Source organism: Scomber scombrus, chromosome 9 (assembly GCF_963691925.1).
Source record: "Scomber scombrus chromosome 9, fScoSco1.1, whole genome shotgun sequence".
Lineage (NCBI taxonomy): Eukaryota > Metazoa > Chordata > Actinopteri > Scombriformes > Scombridae > Scomber > Scomber scombrus.
This window is the reverse complement of record NC_084978.1, coordinates 25,189,657-25,215,694: the sequence shown is the minus strand read 5'-3', so window position 1 is coordinate 25,215,694 and position 26,038 is coordinate 25,189,657. Positions and strand designations below refer to the sequence as shown.

The 26,038-nt window shown below is 38.8% G+C and overlaps 2 protein-coding genes across 2 annotated transcripts; one reads left to right on the top strand and one right to left on the bottom strand.

Annotated features, from left to right (window-relative positions):
• The first annotated feature begins 49 nt into the window (after positions 1-49).
• Positions 50-8,835, top strand: fam199x (family with sequence similarity 199, X-linked). Its single transcript, XM_062426034.1, has 8 exons — positions 50-106; positions 1,991-2,171; positions 3,451-3,670; positions 3,788-3,946; positions 4,814-4,975; positions 5,254-5,437; positions 5,552-5,655; positions 5,793-8,835. The coding sequence occupies exons 2-8, from the start codon at positions 2,005-2,007 to the stop codon at positions 5,964-5,966; spliced, it is 1,170 nt and encodes a 389-aa protein (XP_062282018.1). The 5' UTR covers positions 50-106; positions 1,991-2,004; the 3' UTR covers positions 5,967-8,835.
• An 8,942-nt stretch (positions 8,836-17,777) lies between these two features.
• LOC133985643 (beta-1,3-galactosyltransferase 2-like) lies at positions 17,778-25,667 on the bottom strand. Its single transcript, XM_062425297.1, has 3 exons — positions 25,578-25,667; positions 19,551-19,811; positions 17,778-18,377 (listed from the first exon to the last, which is right to left on the bottom strand). Exons 1-3 carry the CDS (start codon positions 25,665-25,667, stop codon positions 17,778-17,780), a joined length of 951 nt encoding a protein of 316 aa, XP_062281281.1.
• Positions 25,668-26,038: the final 371 nt, after the last annotated feature.

Genomic DNA, 26,038 nt, shown 5'->3' with positions numbered 1-26,038 from the left:
GGTCTCATCACGGTGGTCTCGCGATGACAGATGAGATCCTCGGTGTGGAAAAGAAAGGATTTGCAAATGGAGGTGGCAGAAACGGTCACTCTTTGAACGACAAAAGGTGGGTGTTTCTGTTTGTCCAGCTTTCTTATTTAACACTTAAACTGTATGTAATGCGCCGACAGTCCTTATTTTATGGGAGAATATTTTTATTTCGGTGTAGTTTTGTTGTTTTGTAAACGCTACGTGGACACTTGAGCATTAGCACACAGCTAGCGCTCTTAGCTAGCGCTGTGTTATAATAACAATCTGTTTACCAAACAGTATAACTTACATTAAGTATGTTTAATCTGTTATATTTTATCTGAAGATGGATTAGATTAGCGTCTAGCATTGTCTGTACGATGTACTGGATACACTGTAATGATTAGCTTTACCGACAATTAAGAAAATACCCAAAACAACAAGTGTGTGTTTAGAATAGGAAACGTCTAATAGTTCACCTTAGTACCAGTAATTAACAGCAGCAGCCTCTTTCACATCAGTACCAAGTTCAAGTATAATTAGTAGAAAACATACATACAGTATAATCACTATAAAACCTATAGATACGGTACAATTAGTATGAAGCATATATAGTATAATCACTATAAAACATAAAGATACGTTATAATCAGTTTAAAACATAGATACGGTATAATTAGTATAAAGCATATTTATGTATATAGTAAAATCAGTATAAAACATAGATACATTATAATTAGTAGAAAAAACAAATACAGTATAACATTGATTTATTATAATTAGTTTAAATATAGATCTGGTACAAATAATATAAAGCATATATGAAACAGAGAGACATTATAATTAGTTTAAAACGTTTAGACAGTATACTCAGTATAACACATACATTAATTATAATTATTTACAACATAGAGATACAATATAATTAGTGTGTAAATGACTATTCTAGCTTTGCCCACTAACTTAACAATACTACCAAAAATGACATTAGCCTCACTACTCACATTTTATTATAAGCTACGTATATAATTACTGCACAATGTAGAATAAAACGTTATTTTATTCTATTGTAGTGTGTGATGTGTGCTGGATAATGATGTGACACTTGAATTTCCCTAGGGATTAATAAAGTATTTCTTATTATTATTCTTAGCTCAGGTTATGTTGCTTCTTGAATGAAAGAAAGCTTTACTGTTGTTCTCTAGTTTTTTCTTTCTTTCACTCTTTACCACTCACAATACAGTGAGATCCTTGTACAAACAAGCAAATTCTTTTAAAATATAGAATAAAGTTTTTTTTTCTTTGCACCTCTGCTGGGATAACATGATTCAGTTTAATTCAGAAATACTTTATTCATCCCTTAAGGTGCAATTTGCAAGTTTGCAAACAATAGCACATTATACAAATCATTAACACACAATGTTAGATGGAGTGTAAATAAACATGTATTAATGGCTGTGGCCTGTCCACATCTGACCAACAACATCTAACAGCACATATGTCAGAGGTATTTTAGTGTTGAACGCAGGGCTTGAAGTCCATTTTGATTTCTGGTGAATGTGCCAAAACATTATCAGCAAGTTGGATAGGAAAACACTCACATCATTTACAACATGACATCAAATACACCAGTGTGCACTTTATCAGAGCTAATTTGTTTATTAATTGATTAGTTACCAACAATTATTATAATCAAAGAAGAAAAAGACTATCCTGATATTTTTGTAATATTGAAATGAGTCTAAATACAACAATAAACATCAGTGATTTTGTTAACAAACATAACTGTATGAGAGGTAAGAGTTGAATGTGTGGACCATAAACAGCTGTCCAACCCACCACAGTCTCATATTATTTATTTATCAAACAAACTACTGTGAAGCCCTTGTGAAGACTCTGACCACTGTGTGTATTCACTGCAGTGGTAATGATTGAGGCGGTTGTATTTTAATGTGTTGTTACTTCTCTGTTTCTGTCACAGATACATGTGTAGCCATGTCCGACTCTCTGTATGAGAAGTTTTTGGCCCCGGAGGAGCCTTTCCCTCTCCTCTCTCAGAGAGCCAACCTCAGTGATGTGGGAACTCTGGACGTCAGCGACTTTGGCTGTCAGCTCTCCTCTTGTCACAGGACAGATCCTCTACACCGCTTCCACAGCAACAGGCAAGTAGAATATGTGTGTGCATTAGGGGTGTGACGATACACTCAGCTCACGAGACGAGACAAGATATTGGGTTCACGAGATCGAGACGAGACGAGATTTTAACTATATTTTTAAGAAAACTTCAATGAGGAAATACATGACTGTTCTTTTATCTAAAATTCACAAAATGGAAATTGAATTGAAATGTTTGAACTAATCATCTTGTAATGAATCGCTTTAGTTCCGCTTTCTAAATATATAATTATCATATGCAGTATGCAGCACTGTAGAAGGTTTCCCCATATAGATATTTTATAAATGTATAATTTTGGTATTTATGTAAATAACAACCATAAATACAAAAGTAGATCCAATCACAAATACTAAAAAGTAAATTATGAGTAGAAAACAATTCTAATATATAAATATAAATTAAATAAAGAATCCAATTATCACAAATTATAACATATTGCTAATAAAAAAACACAAATTAAAACGAAATTGCACAAATCCTGTATCACATAAATACACAAGTAGAACAACATATAAATTGTGTTATAATTTGGTAGTGTGACTCGTTTTACTTTTTGCATCATTAGGCTTCCATAGCTGCGCTAGATTCCCTGCTCCTCCTACTTCAGACTCTCAGTGTAGAGACAGAATTTATATACAGTCTATGGTAGAGACCTGAGGTCAACTTACCACTGCTCCTCTCCTCATCTCCTACTTCTGACTGAGATCTTCTCAGCAGGTAGAAGCTGCAACAAGGTTAATGATCCACACGTGACATTATAAAAAGAAGACATGACGTGCGAATGAGCGATAGAAAAACCGATCGTCTTTTTTTTTTTTTTTGGTGCACCCCTTAATTATAGCTTCGCGAGACAAAATTCACGTCGACGAGAAATATCGTAGCGTTTCGTCACACCCCTAGTGTGCATGTATGTCAGCCACACTGAGGTAAACAGAATTTTAAAGCACTGAAAGAGAACTGTGTACAGAAATCTGTCTGAAACTACACATAATTATAATATTTCATAGCTCTGTCACTGGAAATTGCTGCTTTTTAAATGTGTGAACTAGCAGCATATTGTTCTCTTAATTTAAAGTCCTACGTAGAACAATATGACGTTAATATCTCTATATTCATTAGATTAGATATTCAAATTAGAAACTCTTAAAGTTTAAAGTTGCAAAAGTCACCTGTGTTTTGCATGGACGGTATTTCTGAACAATTCTAGCAAAAGTAAAAGGAATGATTCATCATATACTTTGACGCCCACTCATTGTCTTCCTCAGGTGGAACCTTACATCCTGTGGGACCAGCGTTGCCAGCTCAGAGTGCAGCGAGGAGCTCTTCTCCTCTGTGTCTGTGGGCGATCAGGACGACTGTTACTCCCTCCTGGATGACCAAGAACTAACATCTCTGGACCTGTTTCCAGAGGGCAGCGTCTGCAGCGACGTCTCCTCCTCTATCAGCACCTACTGGGACTGGTCCGACAGCGAGTTTGAGTGGCAGGTGGGTTTTTAGCTGGTCAGTTATCCAAGGAAGACAGATTTTTGTCAGCTTAAGTATTCTTTGACTGGTTTAATCAAACGACCCACACGTCACATGGTTGGTTTGTTTTCTCCACAGTTGCCAGGAAGTGACATTGCCAGCGGTAGCGATGTCCTCTCTGACATCATTCCAAGTGTGCCAAGTTCACCCTGTTTGTTTTCTAAGAGGAAGCCCAAGCCTCATCCTCATCGCAACCTGGATGAGCTGCCCTGGAGTGCCATGACCAACGATGAACAGGTGAACATAGCCAGCATCAGTAAAGCTTAAAAACATAGTCATACTGCTTGTTTTGACAGATATTTACCTGCGATGCATCAGTAGGAAAGTAAAGGGCCACTGTCACTAATTGGCTGTTCATATTACACTTTTAAATGTGGCCTGTCTGCGGACTGCGATGTGAACAGCTGACTGAAGTGAGCCACATGCTCAGTTGATCATTAATAACGTCACGCACAGAACAGTGTTTACGGAAGCGAACATGGCGACAGTAACAGCTGGTGAAGTTACTGCTCGTCTCATTTATGGTCTAATGTTAAAAACAGTGTGTGGCGGTAGCCGGCAAATTTGTGAGCGGGAGATGTTAAAAAGGAGGAAGAGGAGAAAGAAAATTAATACTTTAATGATGTCTTTATGCAGAACATTAGCTGTGTGTTGCTCCAGAATAACGTCAAAGCCGCATTAAATGTGGCCTGACTGTTCTGTACTGATTGCAGTCGCATTCAAAAAAATCTGATATGTATCCGATTCAGTACCACATTTGAAAGTGGCCTGAATGGGATTTGGAAATGTCAGATTCAATGCGACTTGTGCTGTTAACATTGTCAGAAACAAATCAGATATGGGTCACATTTGAGCGAACAAATCGGATTCAGGTCACTTTTAACTGCAGTGTGAACATAACCTAAGTGCTTGCTCATGGGGGAATGTTCGGTCACTTTAAATGAAATTAAAGAGTACGGTATGAGACCTGCACCATGTGAAAAGTGCCTTGTGTTCTTCTTCTGTTGCGATTTGGTGCTAAATAGATAATATTGAATTGAATTAAAGATGAACTGGACAAAAGGAACAAAACTCATATCTACTTGTGTGTGTTTCCTCTTCCAGGTCGAGTACATTGAGTACTTGAGTCGGAAGGTCAGCACAGAGATGGGTCTGAGAGAGCAGCTGGACATCATCAAGATCATCGACCCCTGCGCTCAAATCTCTCCAACAGACAGCGAATTCATCATAGAGCTCAACTGTCTCACAGACGAGAAGCTCAAACAGGTGCGTAGTAAATCTGAAACACAACACCGCCTTCTCAAGACAGGACAGCTACAACAATAAACAAGTCTCATTGTCTTTCACACAGAAACTCGCACCTTTTTACCAAAGCTGAGAACAGCCTGAGACAAAGTAGATGTGAGAAAACAGATTTTAAAATAGCTTCCTGTTATTTAGCTTCCTGTTAAAAGTTTGACCAGGTGACGAGTAACATCACAGTCTGATTCATGTTAAGGTGACTAAACTTAAATATCGTACATGACCGCACTTATTCTTTCCAGGTGCGGAACTACATCAGAGAGCACAGCCCCAGGCAGCGAGCCAGCAGCACCAGAGAAGGATGGAAGAGGAGCAGCCACAGCAGCGCCAGCACCGGCGGCGTCAGTGGAGCCAGCAGCAGTAACGCCAGCATGGTCAGCTCCGCCAGCTCCTCCACCGGCTCCACGGCCTCCAACTCTGTAGCAGGTGAGACGCCCTGCAGTACTCCCAATCGTCCCAACTCAGTTTAGTGACACCAGGAGTTCTATGTAAAATATTTGACTTCCTTTTGGCTGTAACTGTTATCATGTTGTGTTCCAGGTGGTACAGCTTCAGCCTGTAGTGGAAGCAGTGTGGCCAACATTAGCAGAGCTCACAGTGATGGCAACCTGTCCAGCGCTGCCGAACGCATAAGAGACTCTAAAGTAAGGAACACTAAACTGTGAAATACAGGATTTAGGGGGAAAAAACACAACAAGGCCAAGCTTTTCTTGTTGTTTTGTCTGGGGGGGGAAAGTATCTATTACCTGCGTGTTTTAATTATTTCTGTATCTCTTTTTAGAAACGTTCAAAGCAGCGTAAGCTTCAGCAAAAAGCCCTCCGGAAACGGCAGCTGAAAGAGCAGCGCCAGGCCCGCAAAGAGCGGCTGAGCGGCTTGTTTCTGAATGAGGAGGTGCTGTCGCTGCGGGTGACGGAGGAAGACGACCATGGCGACGACCTGGACATACTGATGTGACACCAGTGAACGAATCAGTGCTCCCTCTACGTCTGCTCTCTCACCACTCAGGCGCTACCGTAGAAGCTCATAGATCCTGCTAACCCATAGACCTAAACAGACCACCGTGCGCTTTAGCTTTAGCTAACATCCTCATAATGCATTTTGTAACACTAAAGTCTGACAGGCACTAGTAGCTTCTAGTAGTTTCGAACATATTGCTTGCTAATACTAGTTTAACACTGCTAGTGCTAAAAATGACTAATCAATGCTAAGCTACAGTAATAGTGCAAATATTCTGCTAATGCTTTGATAGATACCGACCTCCGCCTAGCCTGCTGCTGCTACAGCCTAGAAGCCCGCAGATGCACATAGATATAAACAAGTTATTTCAGCTGAATATAATCCACATGAGGATTGCTTATAGAGGCTGTAACAGCAGATATCCACTGCTACTAATACAACCACCACTGGCAGAGAGACAGATCAGGCAAGAGAGCAGAGTCTGGCCAAATTATACCCCACCCCCCCTTTGCATTATTATACTATTATATTATCATTATATCGGTGGTATAAAATTATCTTAAAGTTACAATAATATAATTTATCGCGATAATTTTTTACAACAATATATCGTCCAACAAAAGTGTAATTTTCAGTTAATAAGTCACTTTATTAAGTTTTTGACATTTTTTCAGGTGAGAGAGAAACCATGTAGATTCCCAGTGTGCGGTCAGCCTGTTTGGAAATTTTGCTCTGACGTTTTCAAAGGAGGATACAAAAGATGAAATCCAACACTTGTAGCTGCCGTATTAGTTTGAATGTAAAGTGTAGCTTCATGGTTTTACCGGACAGAACCACAGCGCCACTTACAGGGCTCTATATGTACAGATATCATCACATTTACATAAATGTCATCTTTTTTTTTTCTTTTTTTTTTTTAAACCTTAGTAGTAGTTTTCACTCATCTGCCCACAAATACATGCATCCTCTACGGTGCTGTATCGGCACTGGCCAAACTCGGTTCCTCTGTAGCTTTAGTGTAAACCGCTGCAGGGCTAGGTTACCACAGACTGGGGCAAATACCTCAAGGCCTACAGACAATGTGGCTAGAGTTTAAAGTATCAGTGTCAGCAGTTTCAACATGTAAAATCTGGCCAAAGCAAACAGAACAAAATCGTGAACTCAAACCATCACAAGTATAAGCAAATTCTATAGGGGGAGAAGTCTTCATCCTGATAACCACTCTGTGCAGATGCTGGTTTCTTTGTGCAGATAAATGTGACAAATCCGACAATAAGTAACACATATTTAAGACATTTTCTGACGTGGAAACTGGAGCGAGCTGGTCTGTCTTTCTATCTGCTGAGTGTCGTGGTCCCATTTCACTCTCAAGGCTTAGAGGGAGCACTGAAGCACTGCATGTTTAAACTGTCACCCACACCGAGTCTCTGTGTGGTTCAGTAACAACTTGCATCATTATTTGCAAAATAGCTTATCTTTGTTGTAAATACGTGATAAATAACAGCATATTTACCGCTTGCTTTCAAGGTTTCCTTGGTGATAAAGGTTTAATTTAAAGTTTTTTTCCTCTATGTGTGTATATATTATGACATGGTAGTGAATGAATTGGTCATCAAAGCTTAAATGCTATAAATTGCCACTGGTTCTTTTGAGTCTTATTTTATCACCATTTAGTTGTTTTTTTGTTATAAGTACTTTTGAGTTGTGTCATCGTCTCAGACATCTTTTGAACGTCTTGATATTGACCCTGATTCTTTGTCAAGTCCTTGTTTTTTCTGTTAGCACTCCGACTGTATTGCTGCTTGAAACAGACAGATAATCACACTGTCATTTAAAATGACAGATCTCATTCACTTCTGAGGAAGTTTCTGAGCGAAATGCCCTTCAGTTTCAAGTATTCAAGCATTGGTAAAGTCTTAGTCAAGGTTTTTACAGATCACATTGTGTCTGTCCATGTACTGTATGGCTGATTTGGTTTTGGCACTAAACTTGAGCTGGTTAGGGCTTGAGCCATTAACTATATGTGTGTTTATTTTGCTCCGTTTTAAAAACTGCATCCAAGTGTTTCTGAAGCACTAACACCTCAAAAACAGCCTTTTGTGGAGTTGTAGCTACCATGTGTTTTTCAGATTTGCTACAAGTCGCAACCTGAGATATTGTTTTCCTTTTTTTCTGTCTACCTTGTAAGAAACACTTTCCCACAGCTTCTCAGCTGGAACGTGGTTGAACCACTTGCAGTCTTTTCTAATAGTTTATGTACTGAGCTTTGACTCTCGTCTCTGTCTCCTGTATAAAGTTATTAATTACAGCAATTGTGTTAAATGCAGCTTTATGATTATGTAGTAATGAAGTAGTAAAACTCTATTTTGAAAAATAAGATAATTTTGAAAAAAAAATTAAAACACGCCACAGTGTGATGCAACAAACGTATATGTGTAAATAAGGTACCATTTATTTGCTGAAAATGAAAGGTATTGAATTGATAAAATAGGATTTTAAAAAAGTAAATTCACTTTTTGTCAGTGAAAATTTACTTTACTCCCCTCAGTGTCATTGTTAAAACTAATTTATACCAGACACCAGTTGAGGTAACATTTTTACCCTCAGCTACAATAACCAACAGTGTTTCTTCATGTATTAGTTCTAACATATAAACCTCTGTGGAATCTGTATTTGTTGTCCCAGGTACAATTCACTTAGTTACAGTTAAGCTGGTGTTGAACGACCAGTGTAAATGGTGATTGTGTTATCACTGGCTGAAACCTTGAATACTGCAGAGGCCATGTTAGTGCTGCAGGAAGGACTGTGAACAGTCCACTCAGTGGTTCTGAGACATTGCAAACTTGACAAATAAACTTACATTGTTGCATCCAATTGTTCTTGTCTTTAGGACCTCTTCAAGTGTGGGTGTGTTATTTTGTCATATGACAAGACCACAGCATGTAAAATACATAATGAACAAAGCTGCTGCTGTCAGCCCAAGAGTAAAATGTGTGTGTGCAGCTTCTCCAAACCAGCAACAATAATCTAAGAAAATTGTATTCAGGCAATATTGTGTTACCGATTGAGGTCGTTAGAACATTTTCCAGTTTGTTAATATGAAAAATGAAATGTTTCCTGTTATCTTTATCCTCAATAACTATTTCAGAGTATGGCAACATTGATGTATTTGGTCTAGCTAATAAGCTAAAGTAATATGCTTAATTTTATTACAAGTAAAATCAAACGGGCCAAAAAAAAGGACGAGACATTTATGAGAACTTTCCGCATCCACCAAGTGTCTTGTATTTAGGATTTTCTCTTAGGTACGAACTAAATTTAAGAGTGGTGCTGTCCTGTCGTACCAGTCATGTAGAAACAACCTGCCGTTCTCCAAAGCAATAACACGTTGACTAATGGATCGTATCCAGCTCATTAGGCTACTTTGAAGACATTTTAAGTTGTAATATATAAATTACACTTCAGAATCCATAATGATGGTGACATTACTCTGTAGAAGTATTAGTTTAGTAGTAAACTAGTAATTAACAATTTAGGCATGGTAATTGGTCATTTAAATATGCAATTGAAACAATGATAGGTTATGATATGGTTCCCTGGCCTACTTTTATACATTATGCTATTTAACAAGTAAACTGTAAATGGACTGTACTTATACAGCGCTTTTCTAGTCATTATGACCACTGCACTACATGTCACATTCACCCATTCACACACATTCATACACTGATGACAGGAGCTACCACACAGGGTGCCAACATGCTCATCAGGCAGAGACTAACCATTCACACAGCGTTGCACAGCAACGGGAGCAATTTGGGATTAAGTATCTTGCCCAATGACACATCGTCATACAGACTGGAGGAGCCAGGAATCTAACCGCCAGTCTTCCCATTGGTGGATAACCGCTCTACCTCCTGAGCCACAGCCACCCCCAAGTTTCCAGTAGTTTCAAGTGAAAACTGGAGATCGATTTGATTTTTTGATTCTTTTTAATAGAATTTTATTGGGTTTTTTTTCCCTTTTGATCTAATACAGAAATATATCATAAAAATATACAATGCCTTGCAAAAGTATTCCTTCCCCTTGAACTTTTCCAAATTTTGTCACGTTACAACCAGAAACTTAAATGTATTTTTTGGGGATTTTATGTGATAGACCAACACAAAGTAGCGCATAATTGTGAAGTTGAAGGAAAATGATATGTGGTGTTCAATACTTTGTCGAAACACCTTGCACTGCAATTACAGCTGCAAGTACATTGGGGTATGTCTCTACCAGCTTTGCACATCTACAGACTCTCTATTTCTGCCCATTCCTCTTTGCAAAATAGCTCCAGTTCAGTCAGATTGGATGGGGAGCGTCTGTGAACAGCAATGTTCAAGTCTTGCCACAGAATATCAATAGGATTTTGGTCTGGACTTTGACTGGGCCATTCTAACACATGAATATGCTTTGATCTAAACCATTCCATTGTAGCTCTGGCTGTATGTTTAGGGTTGTTGTCCTGCTGGAAGGTGAACCTCTGTCCGAGTCTCAAGTCTTTTGCAGCCTCTAACAGGTTTTCCTCCAGGATTGCCCTTTATTTAGCTCCATCCATCTTCGCATCAGCTCTGACCAGCTTCCCTGTCCCTGCTGAAGAAAAGCATCCCCACAGCATGATGCTGCCACCACCATGTTTCACGGTGGGGATGGAGTGTTCAGGTTGATGTGCAGTGTAAGGTTTTTGCCACACATAGCGTTTTTCATGTAGGCCAAAAAGTTCAATTTTGGTCTCAGCTCACCAGAGCACCTTCTTCCACATGTTTGCTGTGTCCCCTACATGGCTTGCGGCAAACTGCAAATGGGACTTTCTTATTGCTTTCTTCCACTTCACAATTATGCGCTACTTTGTGTTGGTCTATCACATTAAATCCCAATAAAATACATTTAAGTTTCTGGTTGTAACGTGACAAAAGTTCAAGGGGTATGAACACTGTATATCTACATCTATATCTAATATATATTATCTACATCTATATCTATATGTTAAAGAGACCCAACATTCCCACATGAGCAAGCACTTGGTGACAGCGGCAAGGAAAAACTCCCCTTTAACAGGAAGAAACCTTGAGCAGAACCAGGCTCTAAGTGGGCGGCCATCTGCCTTGACCGGTTGGGTTTGAGGCAGAGAGAGAGAGAAAGAGAAAGGGAGAGAAGGAGAAGAGGGAGAATATGCTGTTAAAATACTGTGTCATGTAAGTCTGTGGCATGTAAGTCTGTGGCATGTAAGTCTATGGCATCTAATTCTGTGTCATGTAAGTCTGTGGAGAGGCTGATTCTAAAATGAGTCTGAGTATGAGTCTGAGTCTGTGGAATAACCTATGTCTATGTCATGCCAGGGATAGGATGTGGCATGTAGGGCTGTGATGTAGGGGTGTGTCGTGGAGTATTGTGGAACATGAGGCCGTGTCATGTTGGAGTGTGTCATGTGGGGTTGTGTTGTGTAGGTTTGTGATATTTGGGGTTGTGTTATATTGGGGTGCGTCATGAATGGTTGTGTGGTATAGGCTTGTGATATGTGGGGTTGTGTTATATTGGGGTGCGTCATGAATGGTTGTGTGGTATAGGTTTGTGATATGTAGGGTTGTGTTATATTGGGGTGCGTCATGAATGGTTGTGTGGTATAGGTTTGTGATATTTGGGGTTGTGTTATATTGGGATGCGTCATGAATGGTTGTGTTGTGTAGGTTTGTGATATGTGGGGTTGTGTTACATTGGGGTGCGTCATAGATGGTTGTGTTGTGTAGGTTTGTGATATGTGGGGTTGTGTTATGTCGGGGTGCATCATGGATGCTTGTGTTGTGTAGGTTTGTGGTATGTGGGGTTGTGTTATATTGGGGTGCATGATGGATGGCTGTGTTGTGTAGGTTTGTGGTATGTGGGGTTGTGTTATATTGGGGTGCATGATGGATGGCTGAGTTGTGTAGGTTTGTGGTATGTGGGGTTGTGTTATATTGGGGTGCATGATGGATGGCTGTGTTGTGTAGGTTTGTGGTGTGTGTGGTTGTGTTATATTTGGGTGTTGAGAAGGCTGTGCTGTGGCAGCAGTCATTGTTTGTTGCCATGTAGCTGGCATACGAGGCTTCTGCCTTGAGTCTGTTGCTTGTTCTGCCTCTGTAGACTCAAAGGAAGCCCTCTTTCTTTTCTTGTTTTTGCCCTGCACAAAAATAAACATATTAGACTTTTCATAAAACAAGACTCTTCACAGTGACTGAGTTCCATAGGCAGTCCTACTGTGATGTAAACATATGTGTATGATGTGTATGAGCAAGGTGTACTTACATAGTTGTCCTTGGCTGACCACTGAGGGTGCTGCAGGGAGTGGAGCATTCTCTCCCGTTCTGCCTCATCATAATACTTGGCCTGCTCCTCTTTTGACAGAGACTTCCACTGTGGACAGAAAAAGACACAGTCAGTTAGCACATACACCTACACACTGATTTGTTCTCCAGGCATGTGGTGTAAAATCACCATGAAGATGCAAAGACAGGATTAAGAGTTTCACATTGGGAGTCTCACCCATACAGGAGCAAATGTACTAACCTTCTCTCCCAGGATCTTGTTCACCATGGCACTATTGGTGATGTTATATTCCTGGACAATATTATGCCTTTGCTCGTTCCTAAAGAGCATAAAGGCATTGGCCGGCTTCTTTATGTAGCACCTTTCCTCTCTCTGGTGCTGGATGGTACCATTTAAGATGAGAGGGGCTAAGTGAGTAGGGAGCTCATACACAACCTGGCCATTCCTACACAGGCAAAGAAAGACAAAAAAACACACATTAGATAACAGAAAGTCTGAGTGAACATACAAACAGCAAGTCCTACCGACTGTGTCTAACAACTCTGTTAGGGCTGTACATCTTAAAGCTGAGTACACAGTCACATGTTTTACTTACACAAATCCACAAGGACGTAGGTTCTCAGGAACCACTCCAGGGAACTGGACGTCCGGCACGTTGTTATTCTGTAAACACAAACAAAAACACAAATTCAGTACAGAAGATGCAAGACGTAATTTATCCACTAGATGGCACTTAATTCCCTCTCTTTTTGTCATAATAGCTGCATGCATAACCTGCTGTAACATCTATGGAGACCATGTGACACAAAGGTAGGTGGTCTTATCTAGATGGTAACCCTAGCATTGAAAATTATCTTGTGGGGGTGATCATTTCAACCCAAACCATGGTCGTTCCCTCATCCTAACCAAGTTTTTTGTACCTAAACCTAACCAGATATTAACCAGTGTTGTTACATCATAAAACATTTTGTACAATGAAAAACATCATGGTACAAATCTCACCACACTATCAAAAATCTATGGTTACCATCTAGACACAACCCAGGCAGGTAAATTGTGACTGCTCTATCATTGATCGCATTGTACCACTGTTGTGAGCCCCTAAAAATACTGTCTAACTGAACTGCATCCACAACCAAAAAGTGAAGCAGGGTCTTACCTGTGGTGGTGGAGCAGCAGGGAGAGTGCTGGCTGCTACCCTAGGAACATTATATACAGGCTCAAAGGTTTGAGCATGTGCACCAATTTGGGCAGACATACTCAGACCTGCCTCTTGCTGAGTTTGACAGAGGTTGTTTTGGTCAGCAGGGAAAGTAGGTGTTGGTGGGTTTGGCGGTGTAGGAGGTGTAGGAGGCGTTTGGGGGGTTTGGACAGCTGCATGCTCATCACTGTTGTTAGGGAGGAAAATATCACCAAACAACTCCAGCATTAGCTTCTCAAGACTTGGATCCTGATATTCCCAGTTTGCACCAGTCAAGACGTCATGAAAAGTTTCATCATAGTTCTCCATGGCGTTGTATGTAATATGACTACTAACTGGGTCCTCAAAGTAACTGAGTTCCTGTGACAAAGATTGACGGGAAACTGGTTAGTGAGTCATCTCTGCAAAATTCAAGAAAACATAACTAAACATTTATTTTATGAATGTCAGTATAGATACATTCATTCTGAGGAAAGAATGGGGATTATTTTGACACTAAAACTAATTATTCAGATGGGCTAACAAAACAAACAAAGCAAAAATCAAGCTGAACTGTCTTAATGTTGAACTAACATAAAACAACCAACCAAAAACTTAGTTTGCTATCCTAGTCACACTTCACATGAAGTTATTTTTTATGTCGTACTATCACAAAACTACTACTAATAATACATGTAACTGTTATTGAATACCTGTGTATGAAACGCAGGTGTTCCTCTGTGGTTCACTCAGTCTTCACTTTGGGGTTGTAGAGTCTGTGAATCTCTCTCAATGTGTTTCTGCACTCAATGCAATCAACTGGTTATTCACAGGTGAAAGGAACCTTATGGTCCACAACGGTCCTATTTCAAGGAGTGAGGACTAAGGAGTGATAACGACGTCATAATCACTCCTGCATTTAATACGTCATATCATATCTAAATGATTTATGACGTAATCAACTCCGATATTAACCAATGACGTAATCAACTCAGACAGCGTCACGTGCGTCGAATCAGGCTCTGTATCAACAATATTTACACCCCGTAATTCAAGTTTAGACTTTATTTCACATTAAAGAACTCCTAAATTATTTCGGTTTCCTGTAATAATGTGTTACACGTAATACCGCCCCCACCGAAAGGGCTAGTTGAATAGTGGATGGTGCTGATAAACCTGTCGCTAAAGTTTCATGTGTGAAATCCACAACCTGAGCCCGTCAACTTATTTGTTTTTCACAAACACAAATGGTTGGTGTCCAACAGAAACGAGTCTTGATGCAATTTTCTTTACTCAGATGCAGCTCTTTAAAAGTATAATACATCTATTTTATTCTTAAATAAACTGAAAAGAAACGTAGGCCTATTCCTCATATTGTTTTTTTTTTTAAACATATAAGCTCTGAATCGAATAAATGCAATGATTCCCTATGCTATTTTACACCTAGCCTCTATAATATGTATTTTACTATTTAAAGACTGGTTTATTTGAATGCACCAGTAGATATTCATTTTTAAACACATAGCCTATGTTTATACTCCAAAACTTTCTCAATTTACTTTTATTTAAAACACAATCCAAATACACATAATAGGCTACACCTGAAACAGTGTGTCGGGTTAATGGTTAATTGTCCGGTAATGATTTGCTTAACTGAACTGGACCGGTATATTAATTCAGACTGTTCGGGGTTAGACTACACGTTTCAATTAAACATTTTAAAAGAACACAGCAACTTTACATATTTAATGTGTGTACTGTATGCACTTAAGTCCCAAAAACTCTTCATCAGACCTGTCACTGTGCGCAAATAGACTACGGCACCCGAGTCGCGGGTCATTAATAGTCTATTACCTGCCGAAACATCTGGATTGCGCAGCGCGTGCTTGACACCGCTGTTTATAGGACGTTATAGTTCAAGTGTTGACGCTCACATCGTTATTTTTACAGTTATAGTTATATAATCCCGGACAAAGAATGTCTGTATCAAAATTCATAGTAATCTGTAGAATAGTTGTTAAGATTTAATCTGAACCAAAGTGAAGGACCTACCAACTGATGGACCAACGACCTCCACAGAGCCAGTACAGGTATTATCAGTGATAACACTTCTCACAGTCACAGTTTATGTTTTAACATGATGTTTCATTTACCTCCACTGTTGGCAAATAAGTCAGAAACCATATAACAATCCCTTTCTTTCTCATTACAATTAGTCCTTTGGCTACTTCATGATACTCAGTTGCCAGTTATGGAGTGTATTAGTGGATACACCTGAAAGTTGAATCAACACTTTTCTTCTTTTTTTTGTGATACATTTTTTATTATTCATATGTTTATAATTTACAGGAGGGGAAACATGTCATTATAGGCATACAGCACATAGGAAGAATCAACCCACAGTTTACTTTCCATCAACCCTCTGATGAGCCAGGGCAGTGTGAATGGAAAAAAGAAAGACAAGGCAAGAAAACACAAAACAAAACACATACACACACAAATGCACACTCCCAACCCAGATCCCCTGCTACCCAGGAACCCCAAAGCCAATATAGACTTCATCATAAACCAATAGTATATTAACAAAATGGGATTGGATAATTTTGCTGATTTCCTCCATCATCCATGATGATGTCCACAGAAATAGCCAGATACATAGCGTGCGTATGTATTATATATATACATATATATATATATATATATATATATATATATATATATATATATATATATATATATATATATATATATATATATATATATATACATATCAGATTTGATATGTTATGTGGATATGTTAATTGTTCCTCAATGGGGCACCATGATTGTCAAATGATTGACGCCTCCTGATGATTTATATCTATGCTTTGATTCTGGGGTTTTTTTTGTTAAAAAAAAAGTGCTGACAACAGATTGTAATTTATAACAACATAACTATATATATAACATAATTATAACATATAATTAATTTTATAACCTGAGATATTGCTGCAATCCTCAAATATTTGAAAGAGATGTGGGAGGGATTTGACTGGATTTTTAGCGAAAATCTAAATATCGTCCGTGTACAAAGAGATATAATTCAGTGTGTCGTGTATGATAACTGGCTCAATGAAATTTGACTGACGAATTGCTTGAGTAAGAGGCTCCAAAGAAAGAGAGAATAGAAGTGGAGATAGGGGTAACCCTGACGCGAAGATATGGAGACTGGGAATCAACACCTTTCAAAAACTGTGTTAGCAATTGGTTTTGTTGAAAATACTGTACATTTACATTTACATTTACAGCATGACTGCATAAGAAGCCTGCATCCATGAAGAGTGCTTTAATCTGAGAAGGAATTTAACATTATTTTGTTATTTCCATTCGGCCATATTTTCATGCAGAATAGATTTAACATGAAATGTACAGTCACACTAGGACATGTTATCAATGGTAGAAGCCACATCCCTTGCAGTGCCTGGTATGGGCACATTCCATTGTGAAGTGCTTTCCATTGCTCAGTAAATCCACACAACCTTGCTTTGTTATCAGATCCGCCTTCACTCGAAAAAGTGTATGTTACAAGAACATGCATTTGGTTCAAACTTTATTGACTAACCAAAGCAGTTATTGCACATCACATATGGAAAATGATTTCTAGCTAAAAAATAATAACACAATGTTCCAGTGAACTGTGTTAAGTTGTGTGCCTGTAAATTGGAAATGCAGCAGTACTGTAAGGTATTCCACTTCCTCTTCCAAGGAAGTATGTGTGGTTTCAATAATCTTGTGCTAATTATACCCCTATGGAGTAATCATATTTATAGTGATCATGTTTCTTCATACCATTAATTTAATTTGGAAATAGAACAATAAGGTTGATATTCTATGTGTAGGATGTGTGGTATATGCTTGGCTTGCTAACTTTGTGTGATTCATAAGGTTAATCACACACTTCCTAGAACTGTGAGCTGCCACAAAGAGCAATTTTACAAACTCCTTTTTATCTTAAAATAAATCTTTAAACCATTGAGATCTTGACAATGATGTGTGCTGTCTTTGCAAGTACCTAAAATATTAACAAAATTTGCTTAGCTAAATAATATTTGTAGAAATAGAAATCTGTCTCACAATATCTGTCTTAGTATCAAAAGTACTGGTTACTTTGCAGATAAAAAATGTAATTAAGGCAATAACTTATGATGTAAACAGAGTGGTGTTGTAACTACTGTACTGCACAACAGAGGCCTATGTAATTGCAGGATGTGCCTTTAACAGCTGTAAGGCTAAGGCAGAATTCTTTAACAGACACTTTTTGCTTGAGTCTGATATGTTTCCCATGTATCCAAAAGCTGCTCTGAACTCTCTAGTATTGTTGTAATGACAGATGTCCAGTAACAGCTGCCTTGCCAAAAAGGTATTGTTGCCCTGAACCAACCACCATTAGGAGGATTTGTCGGTGTAATTCCTAGATGTCTCATACACAATCCCACATACACATCTTCAATATAAACAGCTTTTACATGTGCAGACGCCTTTAGAATCTTTTTAGGTAAATCGAGTGAGAATACATAACCCAGTCCCATGGCATAAGGAGGGTACATAGACTCAGGGAAGGCAGAAAAAGGCAGAAACCACTTTGAGTTATGGTCTCTAAGAACAGCTCTGTTCAATGCCACTAGTCCTGTCATGTACAGATGTTGGGGGGCTTTCAAAAGCATGCTAACAAGGTTGTGGACATTCAGGAACATATCAGAGTCGACCTTCATGGCATAAGAGGTGTTGGGGCAGTGGTTGCTGAGCCATTCAAACATGACCATAGTTTTAATGGTGAGGTTACGGTAGCTGTCCAAGAAGTCACTCTGGAGAATGTCATGATGTTTCTGGCTTTCCTGTAACACCTAAAGACAGGGAGATAGAAGAACAGACGTTACCCTCAAATATGTTTTAGCTGCTTGGAATTAACTAAAATATTATAATCTGTTGATATGAAAACAAATGGCCTGTTCATCCAGTGGCTATGGAGCAACATTACCAGTTGAATGTAAGTCCTATATTCAGTCAGCGTTTTGTTCCGTTTTGCCATCAAATAACTTCTGCTGGAAATTAGCAGCTTAAAGCAGCACTGTGTTCATGACCTAGCACCCAGCTTTACCTTTTTGCTGTTTGGTGCTGGGGGTGTATAATACAGTTATATTATTAGAGCACAACTTCACTACTTGAGTAAAAGTACAGATACTCCTTGTCAAATATTACTCCAATACAAGTAAAAGTAGCTTAGTCAAAATATTACTTAAGTAAAAGTACTAAAGTATTTGCTTAAAAATGTACTTAAGTAAAAGTATTAAAAAAAAAGATCTCAGGAAATTCAGGAAAGGAAAGTAGCTTTATTGTCATTCTACATAAAAAAAGATAGAAAAATATGAACTGAATATCTTCAGTTAAATAGGCACGACATTTACGGATAAACAACTTAATGGCTAGTTTACTTAACTTATATAATGCATCACAGTCACAGCCAAATATGAGCCGGATAACCCACATCAAAGACAGCCGGAGCAACATTACCAAGTGAATGTAAGTCTGGTAATACTGTTTGAGTTTGTTGTTATGACCGACCACTTTCACATAAAACATTGTCCATTGGTTTATTGTTGATATAAAAATATTGATAAGTGCAGATTTGATGTTTATTTCCTTTAAAGAAGATTAAATAAAAAAAGCAGTCCAACTAATTCTTACATTTTTTTCTTCTGTGCCACATAATGTAAACCAATTTAAGTAGCACTTAAACATTCTAATGATCTGATAATACTCTGTGTAGTGGATTAGTTTGGCTGCATCTCAACATTCTTTCCTCTGTGCTGTGATTAGCTTGTGAGTTCAATTTTCTCCGCAGCACCGGCTGTTGCCTGTGGTCTATTTATTTTGCACACAGCAAGAATAGAAATGCGCTTGGGTTTTCCTTCAACAAACCTCAAGAATTCTTTCCCTTCCTTTGTTTAAACAGTTGTCTGATGGTTGAAAGTGATAGTGAAATAGAATGCAGTCATTTCAAAAATGAATCGACTCACTTGTTCCTCTGACCCATCTGCCTCTGTAGACCGTCCCAATAAGAAATAGTGGCTGATCACTTGACCCAGAACTTTGGTCTCTTTGCCCCACGTGTTGCGGATGGCATCACGGGCCTTTCTGTTGTGAGGTGCGACTGGAATCATAAGAACCAAGAATGGTCTTTCCTGCCGACATCTATCCGGTTCATCCAATATGAAATGGTACTGGTGCGGGTATGCCACAAAGTACGGTGAAGATGGTGAAGGGTCAGCTGATGGGGTCTGTGCAAGCAGAGAGGGTTGGTGTTTATTGAGTGTTACAACTTAACTTGTCTAAGCTGTAATATTAAAAAGATGAAATATGTAACTGTTAAGGTATGTTAAGACAAAAGGCAATGTGAATTTAGACTGATTTAATGGAGCAGTGTGTAAGATTTAGTGACATCTAGTGGTGAGGATGCAGATTGCAACCAGTTTAATACCCCTCCCCTAACCCTTGCCTTCCAAGCAGGAGAACCTATGGTGGCCGTGAAACTTGTGAAAGATGCTAAAGCCCTATCCAGAGCCAGTGTTTGGTTTGTCTGTGCTGGGCTACTGTATAATATAAAGAATATTATATTCCGTTTCTCCAAGTCTGTTCCGCTATATGCCACTAAACTCTACACACTGCACTTTTAATTGCACAAATTTGACCTCTGTAGTGTTTGAGCAACCTGTTGTTATACACCCAAAACACGTATTGGCCATAGAGATGTTAGCTTTACCTAGCTGGAAGTGTACATTTGGAGTGTCTGTGTTTGTCACCACAAGTTTCCTCTATCTCTGTACATTATAAAGTAGATTTTATAAAGCCTAGGGATCAGTGTTGGGCAGTAACTTCATAAGTTATGTTTTTTTAGTAATGACCAGTGTAATGAAATTCAGTTTGAAATACAGTGAATACATTACAGTTACCAATCCTGCATATCATCACCCAATTTGGGGATTGGCTTGCTTGCTGTCTTGTGAGAAGTTTAGTGGATAATGAAATCTCAAAGCTTCACTGTGATGTAGCACTAGAGTGTTTTCCATAGTTATCAGCAATAACCGCTATCTGGTGAGATGTCCATTTAATACCTCCCAACTGACTGCTTGTTCAACCAGCATGTACATTATGTTTGGTTTTCTGGCCACAGTTTAATTACAGAATATGTTACATGTGAGTGAAGAGGAATTTAAGTTGTCTGAAAGGCACCTTTGATGGAGCTCAGTAACAAAAGTAAATGTTCAAGTAGCTTATTGCATGTGCTGTTAAGCTTACTAATTACTTTTTTAAAATCAATGATTGACATGTAATGAGTAATTGTAGTTTGTCAGTTGCCATCTTGTAACATTTTCTAATTGCACAGAATTGTCTTTGCCTTAATTCACACAGTTTAGAGTGAGATTGAACCAATTTGCACCTATGTGCGTCTTTCCATTGACTTCCTTTGCAGTTGTTCCTCATCTAAAATTCACTTTGCTTGGAATTAAAACAGCTGAATATTAAAAACTGCTAAACTACAGCACGTGATGAAATAAATAAAACAAATAGCATCTTAACAGTGATGTGTGACGTGTCACTGCCGACTCAGTGTGTGACATTTCTTATTATCAGAAAACAGTGCTGATATATTATGAGATATATTATTATTGGTCTTTCTGAAAGCTGCGTTTGTATCAATGTGATTTAACATGTAAACCAGTAAATATACCATAAAAACTGGTGTATAAGTCGAACCGATGTATAAGACACCCGAGTCTCACTTTTGCACATCGTGCTTCAACATCAGTTTGGTCTTTAAATACTGAAACATCTCAGCAACTAGTGTCCGGAAATACTGATTAACACACAACCATTTATCTGTACAACATACAACATTAACGGCATTGTAAGACATTACAGTTCATAAATGTGGACGCGCACATCATTATGTTTAAAGTTATAGTTATTTTAAAAGTTACTGTTTTTAGTGTTGATGGCCCTTTACATACCTATAATTATATGCAGATCCAACCTCTCTCTGTATTTTACCGGTGAATAGGACACACACCAGTGTATAAGACGCACCCCACTTTTAAATGAAAAAATACTATGTTTAAGGTGCGTCTTATACATTGTTTTTTACGGTACTTACTTTGCCAACTGTTGTCAAATTGTTGTAAGATTTGATTGACAATATGTTCACCCCAATGTGCCGAGGCTCAAGGCTTGAACTGCACCAAGCTAATGTCATAGCTCCAATGATGAAGAGCACCAGACACAACCATCGGCAAATTCTTTTCCATGGAGTCTTTTCACTGCAGAGACAAAAGTGAAAATAGTTAACTACACATCAGAAGCACTTAACTATCCACCACTGGATTAGAAACAGGCAGCACTTTGCTTATATTGCCTCTCCCCTTACCAATAACATAGGCATTCCTCATTAGCTGTGATCTATGTGAAGCTGCAAAGGAAGGAGTCACCATTAAGATCTGCATCCATCAGAAACCAGCACAACCACAAATTGCTCTGGGCTTACTGCAAGCTCTAAAACATTTGAAGAGAGGTGTGTGAGGCATGTTAACACATTATACATATTGATGTGTAGCATGGTAGATATGCTTTACAAGCTTCTCTATAGACAGTGGACACATTTGATTTACTTTGTAGCCCTGAAAATAAGTATCATTGTGTTTTTGTTACTTTAGATACTAATTAATTCTACACACCACACCTTTAAAAATGTTAAAAGAAATGACAAAAGGAACTGAGAAGATAGACACAGGTGAGTTTGTTGGTTTTGGATTTATAAAATATACTGTGAGGGAATTTGTCCAAAAAGCCAATGAGTTATTTCAATTGCCAGGAGTTGGGGCACATAGCTAAAATGTTCAAAATGTGTGACTTCATCAACAAAGACACGGGACACCAGGGGTAAACACCCATTGATATTAGTGCTTTAAACCCGGAGAACTATTATTCCAGCCGACAGATGATTGCACGACCTCGGACATGTATGATGGGACAGACCATAAGTAAAAAGTAGTGGACCAGTTATGACACATACAGACAAAATATATGGGCACAAAGTTAGTCTGACTGCAAAATCATGACGAAGATTTTGGCCATGAGGTTGGAAAGCGTATAACAATGTTTAGTGCATAAAGATCAAGTAAGATTCATCAAGGGTAGGTCATCTACAGATAATGTCAGGTGCTTATTACATTTTATTTGGGATAATCGAAAGAAACACACCCCGATAGCTGCCTTTTTATTAGATGCACAAAAGGCTTTTGATAGGGTTGAGTGGAGCTTTTTGCAGTATACCCTCAGAAAATTTGGATGTGGGGAAAGATTTACTAAATGGATGAATGTAATTTATTCTGATCCAAAAGCAGCAGTAACAACAAATGGAATGATATCAACCTTCTTTAATTTATCATGTGGGACTAAGCAAGGGGATCCTGTCAGTCCCATACTGTTTATATTGTTCTTGGAACCCTCTGAAACTGATATTAAGGGGGTTTTACAAGGGGAAGAAGAACATAAAACTGTTTTTGTACTCGGACAATATTTTATTACTAATTCAGGATCCTATGTTTTCAATCTCTACGGTTTTGTCCACAATTTAACCCTTTAAAAAAATATCGGGCTATACTACGAATCGAACCCTGGGTGCGTAAGAATAGAGGAGATGCTCGCATCCCCATTCAGTGTAGTAGAGTTGTTATCACAAAATAATATAGTAAAACATGTCAGAGACGGAGATCCAATCCTACAGCATTCACAATGGGCATAGGCCAGAGCACCTCAAATACTAGGGATCTCACAGTGCAAAGTTACTCCTCTTTATGGAACAACCATAAAGAGGAGGGAGAAATACATGTTTATGGGACACATGGCTTGAAAAAGGTGTACAAAAGGTCAAAGACCTTCACAGAGATCTCTCATTTATGTCTGTTGATGATCTCAAAGAACAATTTAATTGAACTGATAAGGGGAACTTCTGGAAGTACATACTTAAGGACAGTATACGTTCTGTTTTTGGTTTGAATAGGGATGAGACAGAGAACAGTATTATTTATCCAGACCTTACACTCTGCCTCAGTATTCTATAGGTAAATGTCAAAAATTCAAACTAAACTCTGTGAAGGTCTGAGACTGACATGGCAGAAGGATATTGGTAGTAAGATTAAAGAAGATGTATGGCAGGATATGATCTGTGTTTGAAATGTTGGCTGGGCTACAAGAGATGCAAGGAGCAAACTCATCCATTATAAAGTAGTTATATATATTATTTTACACCCTGGAAACTGTTTAGAATGGGCTTAACACAGGACAGTGGGTGCTGGAAATGTAAAAAGGCGGTGGGTTAGGGATAGCACCTTTTTTCATGCACTGTGAGACTGCTCCATGGTTCTACACCATTGGAAGACGGTACTGGAAATCTTTGAAAAGTGGCTCAAAAGAACTCTGCCACTGTCTCCACAATTATGTCTGTTAGGGGACAAATCATATGTGCCACCAGGCCTTACTAAAGCTGAGCTTCAACTGATGTTTACAGGTTTTGTTGTAGCTGTCAGGCTTATCCTACCCGAAATGGAAGGGTCCACATAAGCCAGTGTTTACAGAGACTGGTGCTTTTGAAAACATGATCGCCAGAGTGAATAAAAAATTCAAACAAAATAAGCCAGACATGGCAGACTTTTATGACTTCATTACAACATCTTGAGAGAGGGTATAGGATGTTGATGAACAAATTATGTATATGTCTCTATATGAGTATGTGCAAAGTATGTGTGTACAAGAAACATAAGATACTGGGTGGGGTAAATATGTAGCTGCCTTTTTTTCTTTTCTTTTTTTCTTCTTTCTCAAGGACTGAATTCATTGTTGTACATTTGTATTATTTGTTTTGTCCTTAGTTGAATCAAATAAAAATGTATATTACAAAACACAATTCAGCAGACTTCAGCAGGGAATAGAAGGGATAAATAGAGGAACCACTGTGTGGTTTAGAATCCTCAATTCACATAATGCGGTATGGGGGAGTGAATAAAACTGATTACAATGGCCAGGTAGTAGAAGAGTTGCTGGATGTGAAACAACTTGTTTGTATTAAATAAACACAAGGATATATGTAAATACTGGCAAGGAATACGTGCTAGATCTGATGTTTGTAACCATTATCTTAGTGCCATTATGTGACCGGCAAGTGTATCAGGAAGGGACTGTTGGCAGTGAGCATTATCCAATCCAGTAAAATAAATACAGGAAGGATACAAGACCACAGAGAGCACAGATGGACATTTTAGAAAAGCTAATTGTGGAAATTTCATGAGTGTATGTGAAAAAGCTATACTGTAGATGGTGGTAGTGGTGGCTCACTGAACATCTTATGTGGTGTGCACATTTAGACACAGGATCCTGGATGCCGTTTTAATTATTTATTCAACACAGGCCGTTGATTGATAGCAGATGATTTTTATTAGATAATGCATCCACAATCTGGAACTTTACTATTTCTCCTTACATGAATTAACTCAGGTATATGGGTTCTCCTTTGTTTGTCTCTGGTATGGTGTGGAGGGGAAAAGGGGTTGCCTCCACTGGTCTGGGATCCCTTCCCAGTTCCTCCCAGCAGATCACTAAACGCAAGTTGGACGGCATGTAGCTTGCACAGCTCTGATGATTTAACACCGGAGTTTAGTGAAACCCCTCACATATGTTGTGATTCTCATTTTGACATTTTTTACTTTAATTTTGGGGATAAAATTTAAATCATGAATGATGGAGTGATGGCGTACTTTTGAACATTTTCACTGTTTACTCATGGTAATTGTTGTGTCTCCTGTAAGGCCTTTATGTAATCAGGGAAGCCTGATTTGAGTTCTTTGCCCTCTCAAAACAAAGGAAACAGAAAAAAGATCCCCTCCCCCAAGCCAAAATATCAAATTGAACCCATATCCAAACCCATGTGACCCCCGTGGATTCTCATCCCTCATTGGCTGAGAAACACCTGAAGTCAAGTCCGGTGACCTCACCGAAGCTTCAAAGGGGATCAGCGCGAAACTGTCTATTTTCCCTTTTGACGGTCTACGAGTGTAGGCGGGGCACGCACGCTGTCCCTCCATAACACCAGGGACTACAAAAGACGACAATGCACGTGTGTTACCTTTTCCCCTTTTCTTTTTGAAGCTTCCTCAACTCGCTGTACGAGATGAGAATTTCCGCGTTCACCTAAATGCAACTTGAACAGATCCGCAAGCAACGGCTGTCGACCAGAAAGCTCGCCATTTTCTCTCTCGATTGCCGGCCTTTCCTTGCTTCTCTTTCTCTCTCTCTCTTATACTAACCACATACACACATTATTCACATCTCTCATCACCATGCGGGGAGTTCTGGTCCTTTGAAATGAGGCCAACGCGGAAGTAACTTAAAACTGCATTCTATCAAAAGGCCACCAGGGGGCGACCGTTTTGGTGTCAAAAGGACTTCCGTTTCT

Excerpts from the sequence above, each read along its gene's own strand:
- fam199x (XM_062426034.1), top strand. The coding sequence starts at position 2,005 with ATGTCCGACTCTCTGTATGAGAAGTTTTTGGCCCCGGAGGAGCCTTTC. Across the intron at positions 4,976-5,253 it reads CAGACGAGAAGCTCAAACAG|GTGCGGAACTACATCAGAGA; the intron begins GTGCGTAGTAAA and ends TATTCTTTCCAG. Across the intron at positions 5,656-5,792 it reads AACGCATAAGAGACTCTAAA|AAACGTTCAAAGCAGCGTAA; the intron begins GTAAGGAACACT and ends ATCTCTTTTTAG.
- LOC133985643 (XM_062425297.1), bottom strand. The coding sequence starts at position 25,667 with ATGGAGGGACAGCGTGCGTGCCCCGCCTACACTCGTAGACCGTCAAAA. Across the intron at positions 19,812-25,577 it reads TGATCCCCTTTGAAGCTTCG|ACCCCATCAGCTGACCCTTC; the intron begins GTGAGGTCACCG and ends CTGCTTGCACAG. Across the intron at positions 18,378-19,550 it reads CAGATGGGTCAGAGGAACAA|GTGTTACAGGAAAGCCAGAA; the intron begins GTGAGTCGATTC and ends CCCTGTCTTTAG.